Source organism: Tachysurus fulvidraco, chromosome 5 (assembly GCF_022655615.1).
Source record: "Tachysurus fulvidraco isolate hzauxx_2018 chromosome 5, HZAU_PFXX_2.0, whole genome shotgun sequence".
NCBI classification, from domain to species: domain Eukaryota; kingdom Metazoa; phylum Chordata; class Actinopteri; order Siluriformes; family Bagridae; genus Tachysurus; species Tachysurus fulvidraco.
Window position 1 is genome coordinate 9538253 of NC_062522.1, and position 22618 is coordinate 9560870.

The 22618-nt window shown below is 40.0% G+C and overlaps 1 protein-coding gene across 9 annotated transcripts in view; it reads right to left on the reverse strand.

Moving 5' to 3' along the window:
• The window catches only part of mast2 (microtubule associated serine/threonine kinase 2), a 116193-nt gene that overhangs the window by 19293 nt on the left and 74282 nt on the right, over positions 1-22618 (reverse strand). For 4 of the 9 annotated variants that reach the window (XM_027154414.2, XM_027154410.2, XM_027154416.2 and 1 more), the window contains 5 exons: positions 11699-11790; positions 4397-4472; positions 3811-3831; positions 2437-2515; positions 843-997 (listed from right to left, as the gene is read on the reverse strand). In XM_027154414.2, the coding sequence (XP_027010215.2) occupies positions 843-997; positions 2437-2515; positions 3811-3831; positions 4397-4472; positions 11699-11790 (423 nt within the window). Of the gene's footprint in view, positions 1-842; positions 998-2436; positions 2516-3810; positions 3832-4396; positions 4473-11698; positions 11791-21274; positions 21461-22618 lie in introns of those variants that run through there. The other 5 variants (XM_027154415.2, XM_047813353.1, XM_027154417.2 and 2 more) reach the window with 5 other exon arrangements.

Sequence of the window (22618 nt, forward strand, 5' to 3'; positions counted from 1 at the left end):
TTTTTTGTTTCATTTAAATTAACTTTGACAGAACAATTCGACGGGAAAGCTGAGAAAGGAAGCAAGTGGAAATTTGTCAGCTATCTTTACAACACCCCCCCCGATTTCTGCATTCAGGCAAAATTTCTCCAGGAAAGCTACTCTAAAAAACAGGCATGACATATCCATGATGGATGATGACATTTATGTCGAGCTCGTTAACTTAAGCGGATGCCTATGCATGTGTGTATGTGGGTGTGTGTGTGTGGGAAAGTATCTGAAATAGAGGCTGATGAGTTTAAAAAAATAAAAGAAGAAGAAGAAGAAGCACCACTATGCCGATTCGTTCGGGCGAGGAAGGTCATAAAATTAGCATATGATTGCTTCATTTCCTCGCCTCTAATTAAGCAGGAGAGATTTTTCTGATGACTGAGAGTTCCAAAAAGATGTAATGGGTAAAATGCGTTAATAGCTAGTGAGCTAGTGCACTCATTTAATATTTATGGATCTAATAATCTTGAGCTACCGAACCCCCGGTGGGGGAGTCGAGATAGAGCAGCGGGGACGGCCATGGTTTTCCTGAATAAATCATCTTAACAAAAAAAAAGGAAGGCGGAAAAGATAGAGATAGAGATAAAAAAAAAAGGTTTAGAGGGAATAAGGCCTTGAGTAACGATGGGAGAGAAAAGACAAGAAGGAGACCGGTGCCGTGTCAGTAGGGCTGAATGACTTACAGGAAACTTTAATGAGAGTGAGCTGTGTCTGTTTTAGTGTCGAAGCTGAAGTGTTTGACCTTTAGGTGCTGCTGAGAACAGAAAAAAAAGTGTGTGTGTATATGAGCATGCACGAGTACACAAGTGTACCTGAGGCTGCGGGAGCGCGGCCGCATGGCTGGGGATCTCCTGCCCTCTTCGTCAGTGATGCTCTCTGAGCTGAAGTGCTTTGTGAGGAAGTGCAGCTCGTCTGCGGTGGGCTGGAAGGGCAGCTGGTGCAGCTTCTCCTGGGATGAACATGATGACTGTGAGAAGCAGAGAGGGAGGGATTACAAAGGCAGAAGCTGCGGCGACGGTCAAATGAGTGGCTGAGAAATTTGACCGTTTTCTTGAAACGACAAAACAAACCCCGAACATGCTGTAGCAATGCTGCATTCCACTTATGCAGCACTCTTAAAACCCGGGAATTTAAAAAAGCTGCACAGGTCGTGTTTGTGGTATTGAAGTCGCGACATATTTTCCTTCTCAGAAAATGTTGTAATTGATTTCTATCATTTCATTATTTATTTATTTTTACGTCTGACTGTGTGAGCAACCCTGTTGTCATGGCAATATATATATGACGAACTCAGGGTCCAGGCTCTGTCCTGGCTCTATGAACAGGAATTCCAAACTGAGGGAGCGTTTCATTTGGTTTTTATGAGATACAAGCTCGCTGCAGAAGGCAGTACACTCAGGAAGGCCTTCTAGGTCACGCCACACCATGATTTTGTCGGGGACAGTGGGCTGCCATTATCTTTATGTCCTCAATTATGAACATCTTCAAGATGTCCGGATGTATTGTAGAGATAAATAGATATGATAAATATATAGCACCAATTCAGCATGTATGTATTGGCCAAAAACATGCATTTTTTTTTTTTGCAATAATGCAAGCAACCACAAGCTATTAGGAACAGACACAGACAGGAGGAGAGCTCAGAAAAAAACAAACAAGTTAGAGGTTCTGCTTAGAAGCTAGCACATGCTGAAACTTGATGTGATGTAAGCCGGCTTAACTAACTGCCCAAGTTGATACACAAGTTAACAGAAAGCCTCTTACTGACCGTGAATGACACGAGCGAGGATAGAAGTAGCAGCCTTTATTTTTGTCACATTGGAGGGTGGGGTCAGGAGCACAGTGTCAGCCATGATACAGTGCCCCTGAAGCAGAAAGGGTTAAGGGCCTTGCTCAAGGGCCCAACAGTGCAACCCAGGCAGCACTGGGGCCAGAACCCCAATCCTCCAATAAACAAACCAGGGTTTTAACCCCTTGAGCCAACCACTGCCTTCTGTCCTCATCATGGACCGACGACAGCGTAAATGATTTACCGCAGACTAAAAAAAAACTACACCTTTAATTTGAATTTGTACAAGTGATGTACATGTTTAAATGTTCAATAGTAAAGCACAGATTTAAAACATAGATAGAAGGCTGAGCAAAACTGATGCGTATTTTGAGCAGTCGAACAATCGGAGCTCCTTTGAAGACAACACATCGATACAAGTCAGTGGTGCTTTATCAGGCTAAAGAAAGCTGCTTTAGAGCTGCAGGTTATTCCAGCACAATCAATGAGATACACCACAAGGGAAAGGATTGCAAATCAAATGCAACACCGATGCATTTGTCTAAGGGCTTGAAACACAAAACTGCGACGCACAAAATTGCAGAAACCCAAACGGTCACACACACAGCTGTACTCACTGAGACTGTTGAGCTGGGAGTGTTGGTTCCGTACCCTGAAGAGGGCAGTGAGGCGAGAGACCAGCGCCGGCCATCCGTCCTACAAGAACACAATCAAACACAAACATGGACTGAGGGCGAGAAAATAAATAAATAAATGAATAAATGAATGAATGAATAAATAAATGGGGGGGGGACCTTAAATCTTTAAGAACTGAAAAACCATCAGTCAGCTAATCAGCGATCAGATATCTGAAGCAGACGTCAAAGCAAAACCGAACAAACGTCCTCGCTTTTATGGGTCTATAATCTTAGCTCAAGCTAGGCAGAAGCATTTTGTTAAAGAAAAAGAAAAAGAAGGGGGGGGGGGATAAAAGAAATTGTGCTGCATAACTGTGGCATGACAGAGCGATGGAAACATCAACATGGAAAACAATGAAGCAGAAACATGCTCATGCGCATATTAGGATCTGATTAAATTGACAGTTATGCAGACATAAGACGTCTTCCTCCTCAGTAAAAAGACAGGTTGTTGAAAAGCAGAAAGATGGATGAACGGATGAACTGACGGGGGGGGGTTAGGTTTTTTTTTTCCTTCCCAAAGATCAGACTCGATTTGTTATCTGATTTGTTAACAATAATGCAAAAATACATTGAATTAATCTTCCCACTAAATCGGCTCAAATACAATGGGAAGAATTCTCACAGGAGGTTCAGTAACATCCCCTCTGACCAGTTTGACTTAAGCATCTCTGTAAAATGACCACAACCTTTCAGTATAGTAGTGAGGACTGTGGCCAAAAATGCACATAATCATCAGCACATCTCTATAGATCACAGTATAATGTGATAAATACTTAATGATGTGCGTTTCATATTTACACATTGATGTTTATTTTGTTTAATTGGTTCCCTAATAAACAGAAATTATTTTTAATCTTTAAATCCAATTTCCTTTAAAACAAGCAAAAAGAAACCAGATTTTTAAAATAAACTCTTAATCAAACCCTTTTAACACCAAATGAAACCTGCTTCATCAGTAGACTTTTTTAAAATTAAATAAATAATAAAAGGTTTGTGATTTGTTCGATATACAAAGTATAAATATATATATTTTTAAAGCATGAACATTTGCAATGAAACAATGTCAACTCATCAGTCTAAAAAAAAAGGCTATATATTTCGTCAATACGCGCAAAAAAGGTTCACAAATTTATCTAATATATGAATAGAGGCAGCAACTCAAAGTGGAATTATAAGTACATTTGGACAGCTAATCAAGTTAGAACAGCAGTTTAATTAGGATATCAGAATTGTCTGACTTCAAGGCTTAATGAAATGAAGTGCAGTGGCATGTTGTGCTGGAAAGAGAGACAGAGAGATGAGAAACAGTACCTGTCAGCCCTGTGCCCGTGACTGTGTAGGAAAGAGGACAGTATTAACAGCAGTGACTCAGTGTGTGTGTGTGTGTGTGTGTGTGTGTGTGTGTGTGTACATATACATGTAACAGTAATGCTTTAATATTTATCTTACACACATACACTGAATATACCATCTCTATTTCCAATTCTCGGTAAGTACCGCCGTTATCCATTAGATGGCACTGTTGATCTACTGACTTGCTTTCTGACTTGCTGGAGAATGTTAAGAAAAGGTTTCTACATTTTAAACAATTCCTTTTCCTCTCCATGAGCTCACCCTTTCTGCCTTGCCCTCTTTTCCGAGTGTTAATTTATCATCATCTTGTCTGCGGCTTAGAGGAACAGATTCACTCATTAAGTCGCGCCTCGTCATTCTTCAAAAGCTACTCGGAGAGATGAGAAACGTTGCGAAATAATTACAAGAGACTGATTAACGACAGGCGGACGAGACACAAAGACTGCCAGTTAACTCCGAATGGCAGGAGGTGAAGAAGTGTCATTTCTCTGAATAGCGATGGTGCGAGCTTGTGCAGAGATGTCCTGAGGTGTGTGTCACTCACCTGCGAGCAGGGATGAAGGAGAAGTGGGCTGCGGTGTTGGGGGAGAAATTGCGTGGGCTGTCCAGCGGGCTGCTCCCTACAAACGACAGACAGAGAAATGAGCCCTGAACACGTATGATGTTCATTTTTTCCAAGAAAAATCATTAAAGAACATGAAGCACTTTTGTTCAATCAGGCTCACACTCCAATTTAAAAAGTCTTCAGTTTTTAATACCCGTACACATTACATACTGCTCTTTTTATTTCATTCCCGTACGGCGTTTATAACAAATCTCTCCTCTCCCTTGCATGTACTTTACCTTTTAAAACCAAATTCTTGAGCAAAGGAAGGAACCATTTCATTTTAAACCATTTTTACTTTGATCAAAAGATTTTTTTCTCTCTCGATACATCATTAAGCATTTTTTCTCCTACATGAACATCCATTTGAGAGAGAGAGAAAAAAAAAATACAAGGTAAAGTGGAAGGGACAGCTAATCTCTCTATTGATGGAGGCCTCACATGGAGAGAAAAAGCTTTTCTATCATTTGTAGAAGAAAGCTTATGTCGCGATCGATTTGCTCTGTGCTCCCAGGCAAAAAGCTTCTGAGAACGCTGTTAAAGACGAGCTAAATTGGCTCTAAATCTCTAGACTTCCATAGCGAGTGACTGGTTTTTAGTGTAGGATTTATAAAGAAAACAAAAAAAACAAACAAAAGCCAGACAGACTACAGCATGTGGAAAAGCGTTAAGCTTCAGGCATCATTAATCAACCCCAGTAAACCTGAGCGCCGTGTGCACCATACTCCCGAATGAGGGGCGACACCGAGGTCACACCCTTCTGCATTAATTATGTATTTGCCAACCGGCCACTGCTGAAATCTTTAATATTAATGAGTGCATATTTCTTTGTCAGAAAGTGTTAAGGACCAGCTGGGAACACACACAGAATGAGTATCCTTCACAGGAAAAGTGTTCATTTCAAGATGAACTGGGTCACAGAGGGACTTGTTAGCGAGAGCAGGAGATAACTCGTGCTCCACAGCAACAGGCTGCATGGATAGGGAGCGGATTTCCTTCACGCCAAATGTAATATTGAAAAACGCACACAATATTTCTACGTCAAGGTCGATGAAGACGACTCGTATCAGAACTGATCTGTTTGGATTAGGATGGTTGCATTAACTATGAGACACAGCAGACTCCTGAATTATTGGCACCCTTTAACGATCGTACAGTACAGTATAACAGCACTGATTTGGCTTTTCCCACTGAAATAACTTTACATTTATTCACCTTCCATCTTCAACAACAGAAATTACTGACACCTCTAAACACCACCCACAACAACTCAGACAGCTACACAAAGACAAAAACAATTTCATTAGACATGTGGGAGGGAGGAAGGAAGGAGGAAGAGACAGACAGACAGAAAGAAAGGAGGGGAGAAAGAAAGAAAGAAAAAAGAAAAAGAAGGGGAGACCAATAGACAGAAAGAAAGAAGGGGAGACAGACAGACAGACGAAAAAATGAGAGAGAAGAAAGAAAGAAAGAAAGAAAGAAAGAAAGAAAGAAAGAAAGAAAGAAAGAAAGAGAAATGAGAGAGGGGAAAGAAAGAAAGAAAGAAAGAAAGAAAGGAGGGAGGGGAGAAAGAAAAAAAAAAGAAAGAAAGAAAGAAAGAAAGAAAGAAAGAAAGAAAGGAGGACAGACAGACAGACAGAAAGAAAAGCTTTTTTTTATAATATATTTTCAATATTTCTGAATTTCTTTTGCTTTTTTCCTGGAAGATTTTCGAGATTTTGTCATTTTTCATTTTGTTCTTCTACATCACACTTTCCCATATGTCCTTAAGTGTAAAAGCAGTGAGAATGATCAGTGCACAATAACCCAGATTAGTAAGTGTTCATCTAATGCACAAGTCTTGGACGCAGTTTGATTAAACTGTGCTTGCGATAGAATGAAAAGCGACGTGCGTCTTGTGACAGATTGGAGGCTACATCGAGTGCGACACTGCTCATCGACACATGGGGAGAAAATGGAAAACGTCTGTATAAATTCTACCTCGTATCCTCCAGCCTTCACCACAGCAATCCCGCGTGTGGTTTTCACAGTAACACACACTGTTCTGACAACCGTGTAAGAACAGGTTTCAGCTCAAATTCATTCGACGCGCTTTACGACTGCACCTGATTCCGGCACGTTAATCTTGTCCCTAATGAATTGTTTATATTTTTATTATTAATTTTATTCCACTTTTTCCAACTCGCTGTCTTCCTGTATTTCACATCATCTCTCAATATAGTTTATTTAAACCAAAACATATGGAGCTTTTTCTGTTTTTCTCTGCCTCGGTCTCTATATTCTCCTTTCAGTCTCCCTCCTTTCACTGCTGCGTGTGTGTTAATACAGTGGTGTTAATATAGTGTGTGAGACACAACACACAAAAAAAAACAACAGATCAACACACCAGCACATTAACCTGAACCTTAACCTTGTCACAGAACTCATTCAGACGAATACGTTTGTCATTACAGACGGTGTAAGAGACTGTAAGCTTTCTCATAACGCTATAATAAATACCACCTCGAGCTGTGGGCTGTTTAATTACAAGTGACAAAATTATTTTTGCATATTTGGCAGAGCATTAGAGAGAGCAGCACATTTACATGAACAACTTTCTGCTTTAACCAGATCTAATGTTCCTTCATTAATGTGGTCAAATCACAAAAGAAGGGAAAGGGGAAAAAAAATGGATGGATATGGAAAAAATGGATTCTTATCTTTAAAGGTGCCCTTCCACACAAAACCATTTTTAATTGTATTTTTTTATGTGTGTTGGGTCCATATGTGTTTGTGTTGTGTCGGGAATGTGAAAATGAGCTGCTACCTCCCCGGTCTGTTCTAACCACTTAAAAGAAATAAGCGGAGAAATCAGGTGAGTTAGAAAAGCTGCTCAGAGTGACGTAGAAATGATGGAGCTCATTACTATTCATGAGCTCTCCCACTTGAGACCACGCCCACAGATTCGTGTAGCTCAGTGAGTTTCCTATACAGCAAGGATGGGTAAATGTCAATATACCTGAAGAAGCCATTCTGCCGCAAGTCCAGGTGATTGTAAACAAAGTTCCTCTAGCCTAGGCTACTTATTGCGCTGGGTGAATGAATAGTCATGCGCTCATATCCTAGCGGTTAGCCAATCGGAGCAAAGCAGCATAGCTCATTGAATATTAATGAGAACTGGCGCAAATCGAGCTGAGTCTTCCTGCAGGCTTTCTATACCACACTTGAATGGCTTGAAACAAGGTAACCAAGCCATTTTTTTCCCACAAAAAATGTTACAGAATACATGGTAAACTTCAGACATTACCACAAAAGTAATGAAATACGTGTGGCAGGGCATCTTTAAGAAACAATATGTATAGGTAGCAAATTCTTACGTTATGAAAGGAAACGGCCTTTTAATAGATAACGGATGGTTTGAGCTGGAATTTCTGATGCGCTGCACATTTGTACGGTAAAATGTAAGACCCCGAGTAAAAATAACAGTTATTTAATATAAAACTGCACTGGGGTTATTAGACTGTAGAATGTCTGCAAAGTTAAAAGCACACCGGCAATAAAATGTTTAACAGATGGTTCAATCGTATGTCACAGTGATGTTTGTCAAGCTCCTAATAGTGGTGAAAAATCTGTCTTCGTGAACATGTGTGTGCAGTAAAGAAAGCACTGGCAAGTTTTGACAGAGACTCTGAGCTTAAGAGAATCGATGTCATTTGTTTCAGAAATTTAGTCTTCGTTGGTTTATAAACCGGGAATTTAATATTTAATACATAATACTAAACAAAGTTCTGTGTAAGTACAAGAACATTTGGGTTATTTTATAATTGCTATAGAATTGCTGAGCTTCAGGTGTGTGTGTGTGTGTGTGTGTGTGTGTGTTTGTGTGTGTATTATGTCTATTAATAGTAGGGTTGCAAAGGGGCGGAAAGTTTCTGGTAAATTTCCGAGAAATTTCCGGAAACTTTCCACGGGAACTTAATCTGGGGAATTATTCAAAATTGGAAACTTTACGGGAATTTATGAAAATTTATGGAAATTATTTGGAAAATAGAGAAAATTTATATAAACTATATCATATACAAACATAAATAAACATTTTGTTTGGTCATAAGCAGACATGCATCCAAGGTGATACAAATTTTAAAAATGACGTCTTGACTGATTTAATTGTAAGTAGAACTCTAATTGATTTTTTTCACAGAGTAACAAAAGCATAATAAACATTAGTATGCTTGTAATAAACATTATTTTATAAAGGATTTTTTTTTTATTTCAGGGGGAGTGAGTGTGTGTGGGAGGGGCATCAAATTATCTGTGTATGTGTTAACACTCCTAATTTACTGCTTATTAAGTCTTAGTAAGGTAGTTATTAAGTTTAGATATTGGGTACAATTAAGAATGTAGAATAAGGTAACGCAGAATAAGGCATTAATATGTGCTTAATAAGTACTAATAAATAGCCAATATTCTATTAATATTCATGCTAATAAGCAACTAGTTAAATGACCCTAAAATAAAGTGTTACTGTGCATGTTATAGAGGAATGGAAGTACATGCAGGGGGTTTGGCCTCAATGGCCTTCCAGTAAGCAGTGTGCTGTGTGCAAGTGACCGAGGAACGCAGGGTACAAATTCAACTTAAATTGCATTAAATCTTGTTGTTTTAAACAAAATTATGCTGTTAAGATTTTTTAACATTCAAGTTCCTTGTTAAAGGCAACTTTTTTTTTTAAAGGCAAAAAATATATATATATTTTTTAAATTCCCAGTTTATTTCCATATATTCCTGTTAATTCCCATGGAAAGTTTCCAACCTTGAAAATTCCCGGAATTTTGCAACCCTAATTAATAGTAGCTAAAGTAGCTAAAGATGAATATAGTGACCGTTTTTGTTCAGTGATTACCTGAGAATCAATACTGTCCTGAACCACACGGCAATGAGTTAACAAATTGAGATACCATTTTTTTTTTATTATTATTATTATTATTATGTTGTGCAGCTCTAGCTCAAATGTTAATTAACATGAAACATCTTTGTCTTTGTATTTCAGCGCTTCCAAGTCAAAACACAGTCATTTCTTTCACGATTGTAAATGCACCTGTTTGTATTTACTTTATAAGAAAGACTTCATTAGACTTTAGCCTTTTTGTTTTCTTAAGAGAATTTCTCACTTATCTGCATAGTTGTATCAGAGAACTTTTTTTAACGAACATAAAAGGCACATTCATAGAAAAATCACCATAAGCAAGTGGTGTGTTTTGTAAACAGAAGCTCACAAAGAATAGCCCTGTTGCCATTTTAGCACTGGCCAATTCTCAGTCCCATAATACATCATCATCATATAAACAGGGACATCAGAAGACCAGCCAATCATACTATACAATCAGATCTTTTTGGAAACGCTCTAAGGAAATTGCTTTCTGCCCTCTTCCTCATACCCGAGCTCACAGACACCTGCTATAGTCTAGTGTCACTATGACTGACAGGGGAGACAGAGTCAGCTCCTCCCACAGACAGACATGACACATGCATACAATCTATGGACAATAGAATCAAACATACAATCTATGGACAATAGGTGAATGTTTTCTGTTGCCTTACTCACGAGCGATCACAAAGAAAGTTACCATATTTGGAAAAGCTTTGTTTTCTACCAAACCTAAACGCATTTGCTTCGATTTTTTTTTAGTTAATATTGGAACAAAAAAGGCCTTCTGTCAATCTGTCAGTGCTCAATGAGGATAAATATGGAGTTACCACTCGAACGATATGTACTCAAACACAACATCTCAAACACAACACAGATACCTGCGTCGTATTCACCTGGTGCTACACAGCCACAGCAGTGTGTGCAGCCTATTCCTGCTGAAGAGGCTCAAAGAATTTCAGCTATACATACTGTACGTTGCTTAAATATATAATCATCACATACGAGAATAAAACAAAGGAAGATCACATGTTGTGCATTAACACTTCCGTGATAGTGTGTGTGTGTGTGTACACATATAAACACATGTTGTAGTGATGCGTCGACAAATTCCTATCGATATACATGAAGTGCTCGTGATGTTTGTAACACTGTTTCCATTAAAGCAGAGAAATGAAAACATTATCCTTAATGCTTTAGCCTTTCTGCCTGCACTAAAAAGGCCCCGAATAAATGCATAATTAACAGAATGCTTCATTTCCACACACTTTCTAATTATGGCACTTTTCTCATTAGATACAAACAAATAAACGTCTTTACAGTAAGAGCGCACGTAAGTAGTCGATTAGCGGAAGTCATATTTGCAGTCACTGTTTACTCTGTTGTCTGTCGGGATTCTACGGCAGTGTGAGGCTACGTTACTACACCGTGTAGTGTAGTGAGCGTCTCTAATGAACAGGAAGCCATGATGAAGTCGGCGTTACTGTGTGAATGATTCTAGTAGAGGTTTTTAACTTAAGAAAGGTTTTATGTAATAAGAGCGCAGTGCTCAGTGACGTGTTCATTCTAAATGTCGAAAGCAGCTGACGGCGAGACCGAGGCATTTAAGACGCATCGCTAAGAAGCAGTGCTACAAAATGACAACCGAGTCAGCTGAGTCGATAAAAATAAATAAATGAATAAGTGTTTTTTTTTATTTTTTTTTTATAAAAATCCAGATTCATTCATCTTTAACTGCCATTTAGCCCAATATTAATGATTATATTATCTTATCTTAAGGATCATAATAATTGATTATTATTATTATTAATTAATTAATGATTATTTTTTCCCCCTCTACATCAAACAAGATTCTAGAATGAAATAAATAAATAAAAACCCTCTAAACCCTCTCGTGTCTCTCATTCGCTTGTTCTCCAGTGTTTCAGGTTCTGTTTTAAGGCTCAGATGAATGGACATGCATCAACAATTATTAACAGCGAAAGCAAAGATGAAATGAAAGTTTACTGCATTATTGCCTGATGATCTGTGAACATGAACCACTCCATGAAACAAAGACCCCCCACCCCCCCAAAAGGTGGATTTTTCCAGGTGCTACAATTAAATGGTTTTTTTTTAATCCCCTTAGAGTTGTTGCTAATGTTGATTTACTCTTATTATATCTTTTATGAAAACAGAATAAAGTTACACATCTGCATTCGTTCATCTTTGGTTTTGATGAATATTTTTTGTGTGGTGAAACAAGGGAAAATATACACAGTAATGAAGAAAGAACTGTGTTTAAGGTAATAATTAGTAAAACATAGAAGCAGGTTATGTGCTTATTATTTCTTTACCAGTATGTCCGTGTAGCGGTGAGTGAGGTCTGGGTAGAGTGGGAGAGGTGCTGGAGGTCACTATCAGGCTCTTCCTGTTGCTCGTACGACAACTGGATTAAAAACAAGAAAAAGAAAGAAACCACGTTACATTATGTACAAACACACACTCACTTGCATGCACATTTAGGAAGCCACACTGAACTGAGCTCACGTAACACCAAATGACTTGCAGTGCAGGCTGAAGGAAAACCACATGCGACACGTGATCTGAGGAGACGCTGTTCCACTGCGTCGGGTTCAAACGAAGAGAGACGTCCGTTCAGTTAGTCAGATTGGGAGGTTCTCATTTTAGCAGGATGAAAAGCTCTAATAGTCCAGTTTTCCCCTACTGGTTTAAATGTTAACAGCCACATCAGTACTGACAGAAGAGAAAACGCTTCACGCCAATTTCACTTGAGAGACGCCTCCAGCTGCTTTAACACCACCTCACACTCCACTGAACACATGCTGGAGTCCTGACTGTTCAAATGCTTCCTTAAAGAGGAGCAGGCAGAGCAGAACAGTGTGCGGTTAGTACACAGTCACTCCTTAGCCACCTCTGTGACTGACTGACACGCTCGCTCGCTCTCGCACGCTCGCTCGCTCTCGCACGCTCGCTCGCTCGCTCTCGCACGCTCGCTCGCTCACGCACGCTCGCACGCTCACTCTCGCACGCTCGCTCGCTCACGCACGCTCGCACGCTCACTCTCGCACGCTCGCACGCTCACTCTCGCACGCTCACTCTCGCACTTGCACAGCTGCTTAAGGAAAGCAAGTTTAATGTGGCATTGTTATTTCATACAAAATGAACTGAATTAGTGATTTCTCCAACACATTTTCCTCTCTTCACAATTAGCAGCTCCATCGTTTTAATTGTAACAAACGATTCTTTTAGTTTCACTGGAGGAAAATCTCTTCATGTAAACTCTCTAAATAAGCTCAAGGCTGAGAGATTTTAAAGTTAAATACTCTCATGTCTCCTTCCATTTTAGACCATCAAACACCAAAATCAATTTATTTACTTTATTTACCAATAGATCAACACCTTATCCACTGAGCTACTACATCCCTTAATTACCCAAGATTAGTTTCCTTTAATAGTATTTCCTGTTGCCTTTTATTCCTGACATATGAACTATTAATCTTGAATCTTTGTATAATGTTTAACCTTTTGTAAACAATCTGCTTTGAGACAATGTCCATTATTGTTAAAAGCTCTATAAAAGACAAATCTGAATTAAACTGAACTGAATTATTAGATCAAGTTAAATTTCAGGTCATAATCCCAACATTCCTCAGACATAGCAGTGGGAACCTCCTTGTAAAAGTAAACTAAATAAAATGATGTAAACTTAATTTGATGCTGTAAATAAGATTTCTTTTTTTTACTAATATTTCCAGCATTTTATCCATTTTCCGGATGTTTATAAAAGATGAGCCGGTTCATTTCCAGGAGTTTAAAGATGTATATGAAAGCTGTCCGTTATTTATAACCCGGATTAATTGTTTAAGGCATCGGTGATCTATTGAGTGAGATCCCTGAGAAGTTAAATGTTTAAATATGTACTTTTACACACATAAAACAACTTCGTAGTGTATTCACACCCGGCGAGCACCTTTTTACAAACGTGGCAGGAGGGAGAGCTGCGAGTGGCTTGAATTAACCGCTTCAAAGAGCTAATGACATACGAGAGCAGTGTGCGGAGTACAGACAGAGCCGATCCGACTGAAACGACACGCTGTCATCGAAATTAAAAGGAACAAAACTGGAGCAGAAAGCCATGCTGGATTAGCATAGTAATAACGCATGCAGCTGTGGTGAGTTCATGGGTATAAAATGAAAGTTAGTGTTTAATTACAGTAATTCAGCACAGAAACTGCTTCCTGGCATCCGAAAGCCGTGAAATGCTGAATTAAACCTGACTTTCATCTTACTGCGGTTTCATGTTCATCCTGATTAAGATGATTGTTTATTTAAGCTGCTTATAATTAAATGATAACGGTATAAAACAGTCTATATATTCACGGTGACTTTGCGGTTATCATTACAACTGAATATCGTCATAATATTACAATTGTTTATCGTCATTGCTGTCAGTAGCCAACTGCATTTACTACTGAATCTTAATTACTGACATTTTTAACTGACTTTAGCAAAAACAAACAAACAAACAAATAAATAAATTCCTGCCTCTCTCTTACAATCATACCTAACAATTCCCCCTCCCTCCCTCTAGGGATAGATGTTAGAGATATATTTGGACATATATGTAATTTTAAATGAATATTTTTAAATTAATTTTAAATAATAAATAATTAATTGATTAATTAAATTAATAAATAAATTAATAAATAAATTTCTATGTGTGTGCACATATATATATATATATATAAATAAAAACACACACACATATACTTCTGTAAAGCTGCTTTAAGACAATGTGAATTGTTAAAAGTGCAGTAAACCCCAGCTCCCTGTGTGTCCTCCACATTTGGAGGGATAAAAGGACAGAAGTGATTTCACATTCAAGAGAAAAAACAGGATGAGCTTAAGTGAGTGAGGAGTTTTAGTAAACTGCAGCTATCTGCTGTGTGCTGAAGGACAGAATCCACTTCCCTTCCCTCTCTCTCTCACACACACAGACACACACACACACAGACAGAGAGAGCTGCTTTTCTCCCTCTCTTGAGTGCAATGCTTGCACAATTAAACAGTTGTTTTTTTTTTACTGGCAGGCTTAACTGTTCTTTATTCTGAGCTTCATACATATTCTCAGAACTCCAACACAAAGTGGGATTGAACACATGAGCCGCTTTGTGTACGGATATCTGAGGCCAGTAAAACATGGGGTGAGATGTGAGCTCCCTGTGACACAACCAAGATGTCTGAAAGCCATATGTTCACTGCTGTTCTGTATAGAGGGAGGAAAACTTTTAAGTCTGTATAAAGCATATAGAATTGCACATTAGCAGATGGTCAGACACAGAGTTGGACACACACACACACACACACACACACACACACACACACACACACGGGATGACGACTAAGTACGGATGGTGTGTCCCAGTAGATTAGAAAAGTCACTTAATTGTCATTTATGTTTGTCGTCCGATCCATGATTACGCTCTTCATATTTTGAGCAAACAGAATAATTTGTGGCCCGAAGTCCATGAGCACCAAATGTCAAAGAGCTGAACAGCATAATTGTGGCAAACAGATGAGACGGGCTCATTAACACTGAACACTGCAATTATGCAGAAACACCTGCTGGCTGGGTCTCTCGTTATTCACTCGGCTCTCTTTTAAAGCAGCTAGATGCTCGCCTCTTTCTTACTACTCCGTCTTCTGGAGGGGGGGGGGGGGGGGATGCCACGGTGCCTGTGATATAAAGCGACACCTGCAGACATTAAAAAAATACGAGTCATAAAAAAACCGAGCGATAACGAGCTTGATTAAGGTTAGTGTTGAATCTGTTGTGCCGTGAGACCGAGTACGCTGTATCTCTATATGACATTTTACCAACGCCAGGCGTCACAAAGCATCTTTGTTCGGGTGAGATTTCCATTCTAAATGACTGCAATTTCCGTTTGGACAGACAGCGAGAGGACAGGAGAGTAATCAGATCATCAAAAACACGACTCACAGCACGACAATTCACATGCAGTCAAAGATCGACTGACACTAAACGCTACATATAAAGCTTCCCACAGGATAAGTGGCTATGCTCAATAATGGAAGACTGTGTGCTGGAAGAAAAGAAATGGCAGTGTGTTAATTTTTATCAGAGGAGGAAGGAGTATAAAGTGCATCAAGCACTTACAAAAACACTTATAATCCTCTTCAGTAATTAAAAAAAAAAAAAAGATTCAAAACTCCAGATATGATGCAATACAAAGCATTAAACTATAAACCTTAAAGTCAGAAAGGAAGGAAGGAAGGCGAAATGATTCAAAACAGAAAAGAGGGAGAGATTCAAGAAAGAAAGGAAGAAATAGAAATTATTAAACGAAGGAAGAATGGACAGAAGAAAGGAAGGGGGAAAAATAAACAAACAAAGGAAGAAAGAACTGATGAAAGAAATAAAAGAAAAAAGAAATGCCAAAATGTACAGTAGATGGAAGAAAATATGGTAGAGGAGGACAGAAAAAAGGAAAGGACAAAGATGAGAGCACAAGAAAGGATGAAAGGAAGAAAGAACAAATGCTGGCTTTATTAATCTTTAAAGGTGCAAAATAAAGCTAATTACACTAAAAGAAATCTTGCACCATAAAAATGCCCTTCGGTTCATTTTACTGCAGATCCTTTAAACGTTCTACATGGATTTCTCTGTTCTCTGACTACAGCCTTCTTAAAGCTTTTAAAAACCGACATTGTGAGCTGAAACACAGCAATAAATACACGTCAGCACTACATTTCACTTCAGGGACAATGTGACACCCAGCAGTACAGACACAGATGGATGCCTAATAGGCACCGGTACAACAAAATGGTGTCATGAGGTAAAAGAAAAGAAAGAACAAGATGATATGTGTGAGAAGACATTAAACACAGAGAGAGGAGAGGAGGTGGTTACAGAGCTAACACACAGTTCATGGGCATGTGTCTGCATATAACAGGTGCTCTGTTCACAACACACACACACACACACACGCACACACGCACACACACCCCACAAAGCTCATTAATAATGCAGAGAATTAGAGGATACAGGAGATTAGTGGGAGGAAAAGGAAAACCATTTATTTTCTCTCACAGAACATGATTTGTGCTAATACTCCTGTCTGGTTAACCCTCATCACCATTCACAGACTTTAACTAAAGGTTGTCTGATTTAAAATAAAAAAAAAAAGGGTTCTTGAAAGAAACTGGCATCCCTTTTTCACCAAGAACTTGTTTTCATAGAAAGGCTGACTGAAGGCTGACTGTGTGCTTCTACTTTGAAACGTCACCGAGTCACACGTTGAAACGAGCTGCGTGTAAATAAAGTGTGCGTCAGTATCCTGACACTCTGCACTAGAGCAGGAGTTCAGCACAGACGGACACGGTTCTCAGTCACTTGAAATTCGAACAATAAAAATATTTGAAAGCTTTGCTGTAGGTGGACTTATATGTCGCTATAAATAACAGGGCCCACGGAAAGGGGAAAGGGAAGAGGGGAGGAAAGGGAAAAGGAGAGCGGAGAGAGGAAAAGAGAGAGGAGAGGGAAAAGGGGAGAGGAGCAAGGAAAAGAGAAAGGAAAGGGAAAAGGGGAGGAAAGGGAAAAGGGAAAATGAGAGAGGAAAAGAGAGAGGAGGAGAAAGGGAAGAAAAGGAAAGAAAAGGGAAACTCTCGCTCTCGCACACGCTCACTCTCACACGCTCATCTCTATCACCGCTGTCACACGGAACACAAACCCAAGAGCTCCCATAAATCGACGAGTGGAAAGGATAGAAAGAGTTTGCCCAATCAGATTATTGCCAGATTACAGCATGGGGAGAAGTCAGATCTGATGTGTGAGATCTGATCTCCTCCACCCTGTGGAGCAGAGCTGAGACAGAGGGTGTTTCAGGCAGGGTACATGTCTGTTTATGTGTTGTTTTGTACCTCATTGTGTAGGTTTGAGTTGTAGGTGAAGCATATAAGAAGAGTTGGATCATATCCGGTGCCACTCACTGGACTTTTCTGTGTCAAGCAAGGACTACTTTAAAATGACAGTAGAGCCATGATTCAAATGACATTTGGAGCAGTGGTAGCAAGTGGTTAAGCCTTGCAAGCACCACCAAGCTGCCACTGTTGGGTCACTGAGCAAACCTCATGGTTGAACCTACAGTCTGACCCCAACCTCCAAAAGTTGGGATATGCGAAGAAATGTCTTCATCTGTTTTACATGTGCAACAGGATACGATGTACAAGAAGAAATAGGCAGGTTGCTGTAGATTTGTCAGTAACTGTGCAAAATACAATAACATGCAAAGTAAGGCTTGAATACAGCAGTCTCAATTACCACAGTGAATTCAGATCTGTAAACGATTCCCAGAAAAGTCCGACTGAACTAATTATCTCCGTGTAAATCAGATGTAATAAACTGCAGTACTTGCATTAGGTCTTCCCGGTATGTTTCGCTATCCTACTGTATGTATACCTGGGTTTGTGAGAGTACAGGCAAGGCTGCATGCTTTTAGACACACAACTCTTCACCCGATTTCAGTAACCCTCGGAGTTTAAGATCATGTACCATCAGTTCACCTGAATGTGATGATTGGTTTATATAGTGCACTCAGATTGCTACTCAAGCCTGAAATAAATAAAAGGAGAGAGATGTTTAAACCAGCTTTATTATAAATTATATGTAGATCTGCATCAGGCCATCGTGCACACATTGTCATGTTCCATGGGATCTATTCTTGGGCAGGGAGTTAATCCAGTCACTGAAGAGTGCCGGTCTCAAGCCCAGGTAAAATGGGAGGGTTTGCTTCAGGAAGGGCATCTGGTGTAAAACCTGTGCCAAATCTAATATGCGGATCGTGTGTGTGTGTGTGTGTGTGTGTGTGTGTGTGTGTGTGTGTGTGTGTGAGTGAGTGAGTGAGTGAGATTTAGAGAGTGTGTGTGTGTGTGTGTGTGTGTGTGTGTGTGTGTGTGTGTGTGTGTGTGTGAGAGAGAGAGAGAGAGAGAGAGAGAGAGAGAGAGACAGATCAGAAAGAGAAAGAATGTGTGTGTGTGTGTGTGTGTGTGTGTGTGTGTGTGTGTGTGTGTGTGTGAGAGAGATATACAGATCAGAAAGAGAGAAAGTGTGTGTGTGAGAGTGAGTGAGATACAGATCAGATAGAGAGAGAAAGTGCGTGTGTGTGTGTGAGTGAGAGAGAGAGATACAGATCAGAAAGAGAGAGAATTAAGTTCTAAGCTCATTATGAATTAATCGGAGATGATGATAAAAATGATGATAGAGTGGGACAGAAAGTGAATCTGACTGCAAAGTAAAGTGAGTTTGAGTAAGTAAGGAAACACAAAACTCACCAGAGGTTTATATTTATGTGCCATAAAAAGAACACACAATCACCTGTTTAATCTTCCGCTGTCATTGTCCTGGTAGACAAGCAGTCAAATAATCAATTAATCAAATCTATTCAGTATCTATAAAGTATCTCTAGAATCTATTAGTCATATAATAACCTCACACTTTATGGCCTGACGGATAAAAAGGACCTATGTTTTAGCTTCAGCTTGCTGACCATATCTGCACGTTACTGGGTACGAGACATGGAGCTTGCTGGTCTGCCAGTAATGCTGATGAGAGACACTAATCTAAGGGGCTTTTTACACCTGGTCACTTCATGCGTTTTCTGTGATCGGATAGCTATCTGATCGTAAAAAGACCAGGTTATAAGACGGATATAAATCCGATCGTTTAAACCACTTCAGGAGGTGGTCTGGGACGCATTTCAGATGAAACTGGACAGGTGTAAATGCATGTGGTCGTTCAAGCCACATACGTCAGCGCTATAATCATCCCAAACGGAAGTACGTCGCTCGCAAGTGATCTTTCACCCAGGCATCCCGTCGGGTCGTAAAATGCACCGCTGCCTCCAGCGAAAAAGCAGCAAACAGTAAATGCTGTTTTTTGTAGCATAACCATCGTAACGTTTTTTCGTCTTCTTTTTGATTGCATTCTGAAAATCGCATACACCAAAGCGTGTTCCGTTTCAATTACCCCGGAAAAGAGGTAAAATATATTTGCATTTTGGGTGGGAGTGGAAAGATCGGATTGATATCCGATTCGCCGAGACGCATTTATGTGGCATAAATGGAACAGTTTTAACAAATCGGATAGCTATCGGATCAGAGAAAACACATGAAGTGACCAGGTGTAAAAAGGCCCTAAGTGTCACTACTATTACTCATTATTAATCTTACTTCAAATAGACATAATGAGTCGGAATCCAACCTGCATCAGGCCAGTAAACTACACAGACATAAAGAGGCCATGTTCTTAACAAAGCAGCTTTTCTACTACAGTAGGTTCTGTAATGTCATTGACAGGTTTTTTTGCTAAAGAACAGTTAGGGAACACCATGTGTTTCCCCCATTATCCCAGTTCAGATGTATTCCCTTCTTTGCTGTATTAATAAACTGATGTAGAAGGAAGAGGTCTGGGGTGCAGCAGAGGTTCCAATTAATCCTAAACATTCAAGTTCTTCTACTTCGACAAGCCGCGTTTTTCTGAAGCTCCCTTTGTGCACAGGAGCACGGTCATGCTGGAACAAGTACGGATCTACTGGTGCCAGTGATGGATGTCCAATCTGATCTGAAAAGTGCCAGACTGGGTGCAGTTTTACATTCCAAACAATCAGAAGCCACAACTGAGTCAACGGAGTCGCCAAGATCGAGCGATTAAACAGACAGAATCTGATGTAACTCCTGCTTGACTGGAATGAAAACCTGCACCCCGAAGCAGCCATTTGCAGATAAGACTGGACACCACAAAGAAGATATCCTAAACAATTGGGTTCCTCCAACTTTCTGGTAACAAGAACTATATGTGGGTGTAATGGTCAGGTGTCCACCAACTTTTGGACATTCATTTTGGCATCCTGTCCACAGTGTTTCTGCTTCATGCAAAAGGATAGTATCCGCTGTGCCCGGGCAGTTATTGCATAAAGCAGTGAAAATAAATGGATAACTTGATGAACAAATGAGAATCTGTCGCTGCTGATTTACGTGACAGGAACGCATATTGTAGCGCTAGAGCTTCTGTTCACTTTCTGCTTCAGCATATAATAACATGTTCGTTCACATCTGAATGCATTTTAATATTAAATGGAGTCAATCAGCAGGTTATTTAAGCACCTGAGCATATGAGCTTGCGGTGTCTATACATAGGATGCACCAGGAATGCGTCATTAAACTCATCGTTAAATAAAATGTATAAAGTACTTCCTGTGCTGTAGCTTAGTGACCCACGTTGGCCTTCGGATACATAGGGAGAGAAAGGGGAGGGCAGAGAGGCAGCAGCAGGAGTCGTGCTCCACTCTCAGCCCTGTTGCTATGCGAGAAGCAACATCTCTCTGATCTGCGACGAGAATTCGGGAACTAATGACAGGAGGAGGGCTGAAGACCTGCTGCACGAGATACACACAGATACCATGAACCTCAGCTCACTGTGTGTGCACACAAACAATGCAGGGCAGGTTAAAACAGGACAGCACAAAGATGCATGCTGATCACAGAGAGTAGAGAAGCATGACAAGCGTATATAAACCTTATGTGCGTATAACCTTCGAGATGCACAAATAAAAGGGGAAATGGAGGTCATTCGCACACACGTACATGTACACACACCCACGAAGGCTTCCGTTACTGCTCATGTGACAGAGTACATCGAGTTACCTGCCAGACAGAGAGATACAGATCAGAGAGAGAGAGAGAGAGAGAGAGAGAGAGAGAGAGAGAGAGAGAGAGAGAGAGAGAGAGAGAGAGAGATACAGATCAGAGAGAGAGAGAGAGAGAGAGAGATACAGATCAGAGAGAGAGAGAGAGAGAGAGAGAGAGAGAGAGAGAGAGAGAGAGAGATGTACCTCTTAGATCGACGCAGCATGCTCCTCTCAGGCAAAGAGAAATTAGAAAGCACAGTCCAGAAGGAGTCAGACATGATCCAGGCTCTTCTCTATCACCGCTGTCACACGGAACACAAACCCAAGAGCTGCCATAAAGCGACGAGTGGATGAACGACAGCCATGCTAAACGAGTGTGTCTGCATGTGTGTGTTTCCCCAGCTAACAGAATGCTGGTGCGACTGCCTACAACCTGTGACGCTTCTAGAGGCAGTGTGAGCTGCAGTCGCTTTCCTCTCACTCCCTCCCTCACTCTCCACTTACACACACATCCCTCGTTCTCTCTCTCTCTGCAAACAGAAGAATATCAAGCCTAGCAGACACACTACATTACAATTCACACACTTGCCATATGAAGTCTGCGCCAATCTTAATTTTGTTGCCAAAATTTTACAAAAGCATGACAAGATAATAATTCACCAATCTGATTAATGTGAGATAAAACAGTTTCATTAATGGATAAAATCAAGCGCCCTTGAGGACACCTCAGCGAAGTGTATTCGATCCGATGAAGGCACGTGCAGCGTAAAACATACGGCATTATTAAACTGACCTGCTACCATGTAAAGAATCTGTTGCGTATAAGAGACCGTCAGATACGTAGCTTCTACAAACCTTTCCTTTATCCGCTGTACAACAAAGAATTAGAAGCAGAAAGGCTAAGGAGGAAATCTGAGAAGGAGAAGCGCTAAATTGTTGTAGTATTTTTGGACGAAAATCGAAACTAAATCTTCTAAACGATATTTATTACACGCTCTGGGAGCTGTGCTTATACTGTTAGATAAAATTGAAGGGGGAAAAAAAAAAAAGAAAAATTCTAACACAAAGTGCCTGAACAACCCGTCATAAAATGAAAGGAATACCCCTGTGTTTAACAATGCGCGTCTGTAAACTCGGTGTGATTTCCTTGTACGCGTCTTAACATGTACTGTATATGGTGGCTCATATATATGTTACAAACGAATCTATACAATAAGACAACTCGAGAAATCTACTGTTAAAGGCTTTACTAAAGTCAAAAGCTACATATCAAGTACGATCAGCTTTTAGAGAGGAGGTAATGAAGGGAAAGCAAACCTCTTTCTCCATAATTATCAGTGCAAAACAAAGTGGTCTCTTGTCTGCATAAAGAAAATCTACAAACAGAGGTTCAATACCATAAACAATACGTACTACAAGGTCACCTTTTCTCAACATCCTTGTTTTTGTTGTCATCTAGCAGGTGAGATGATAAACCTGACTGGACAAGTGGAGAAGAAAGCTGGATCTGATGAGAGGCAGCGCAATGAGGAGATGGAGGATTTGGTG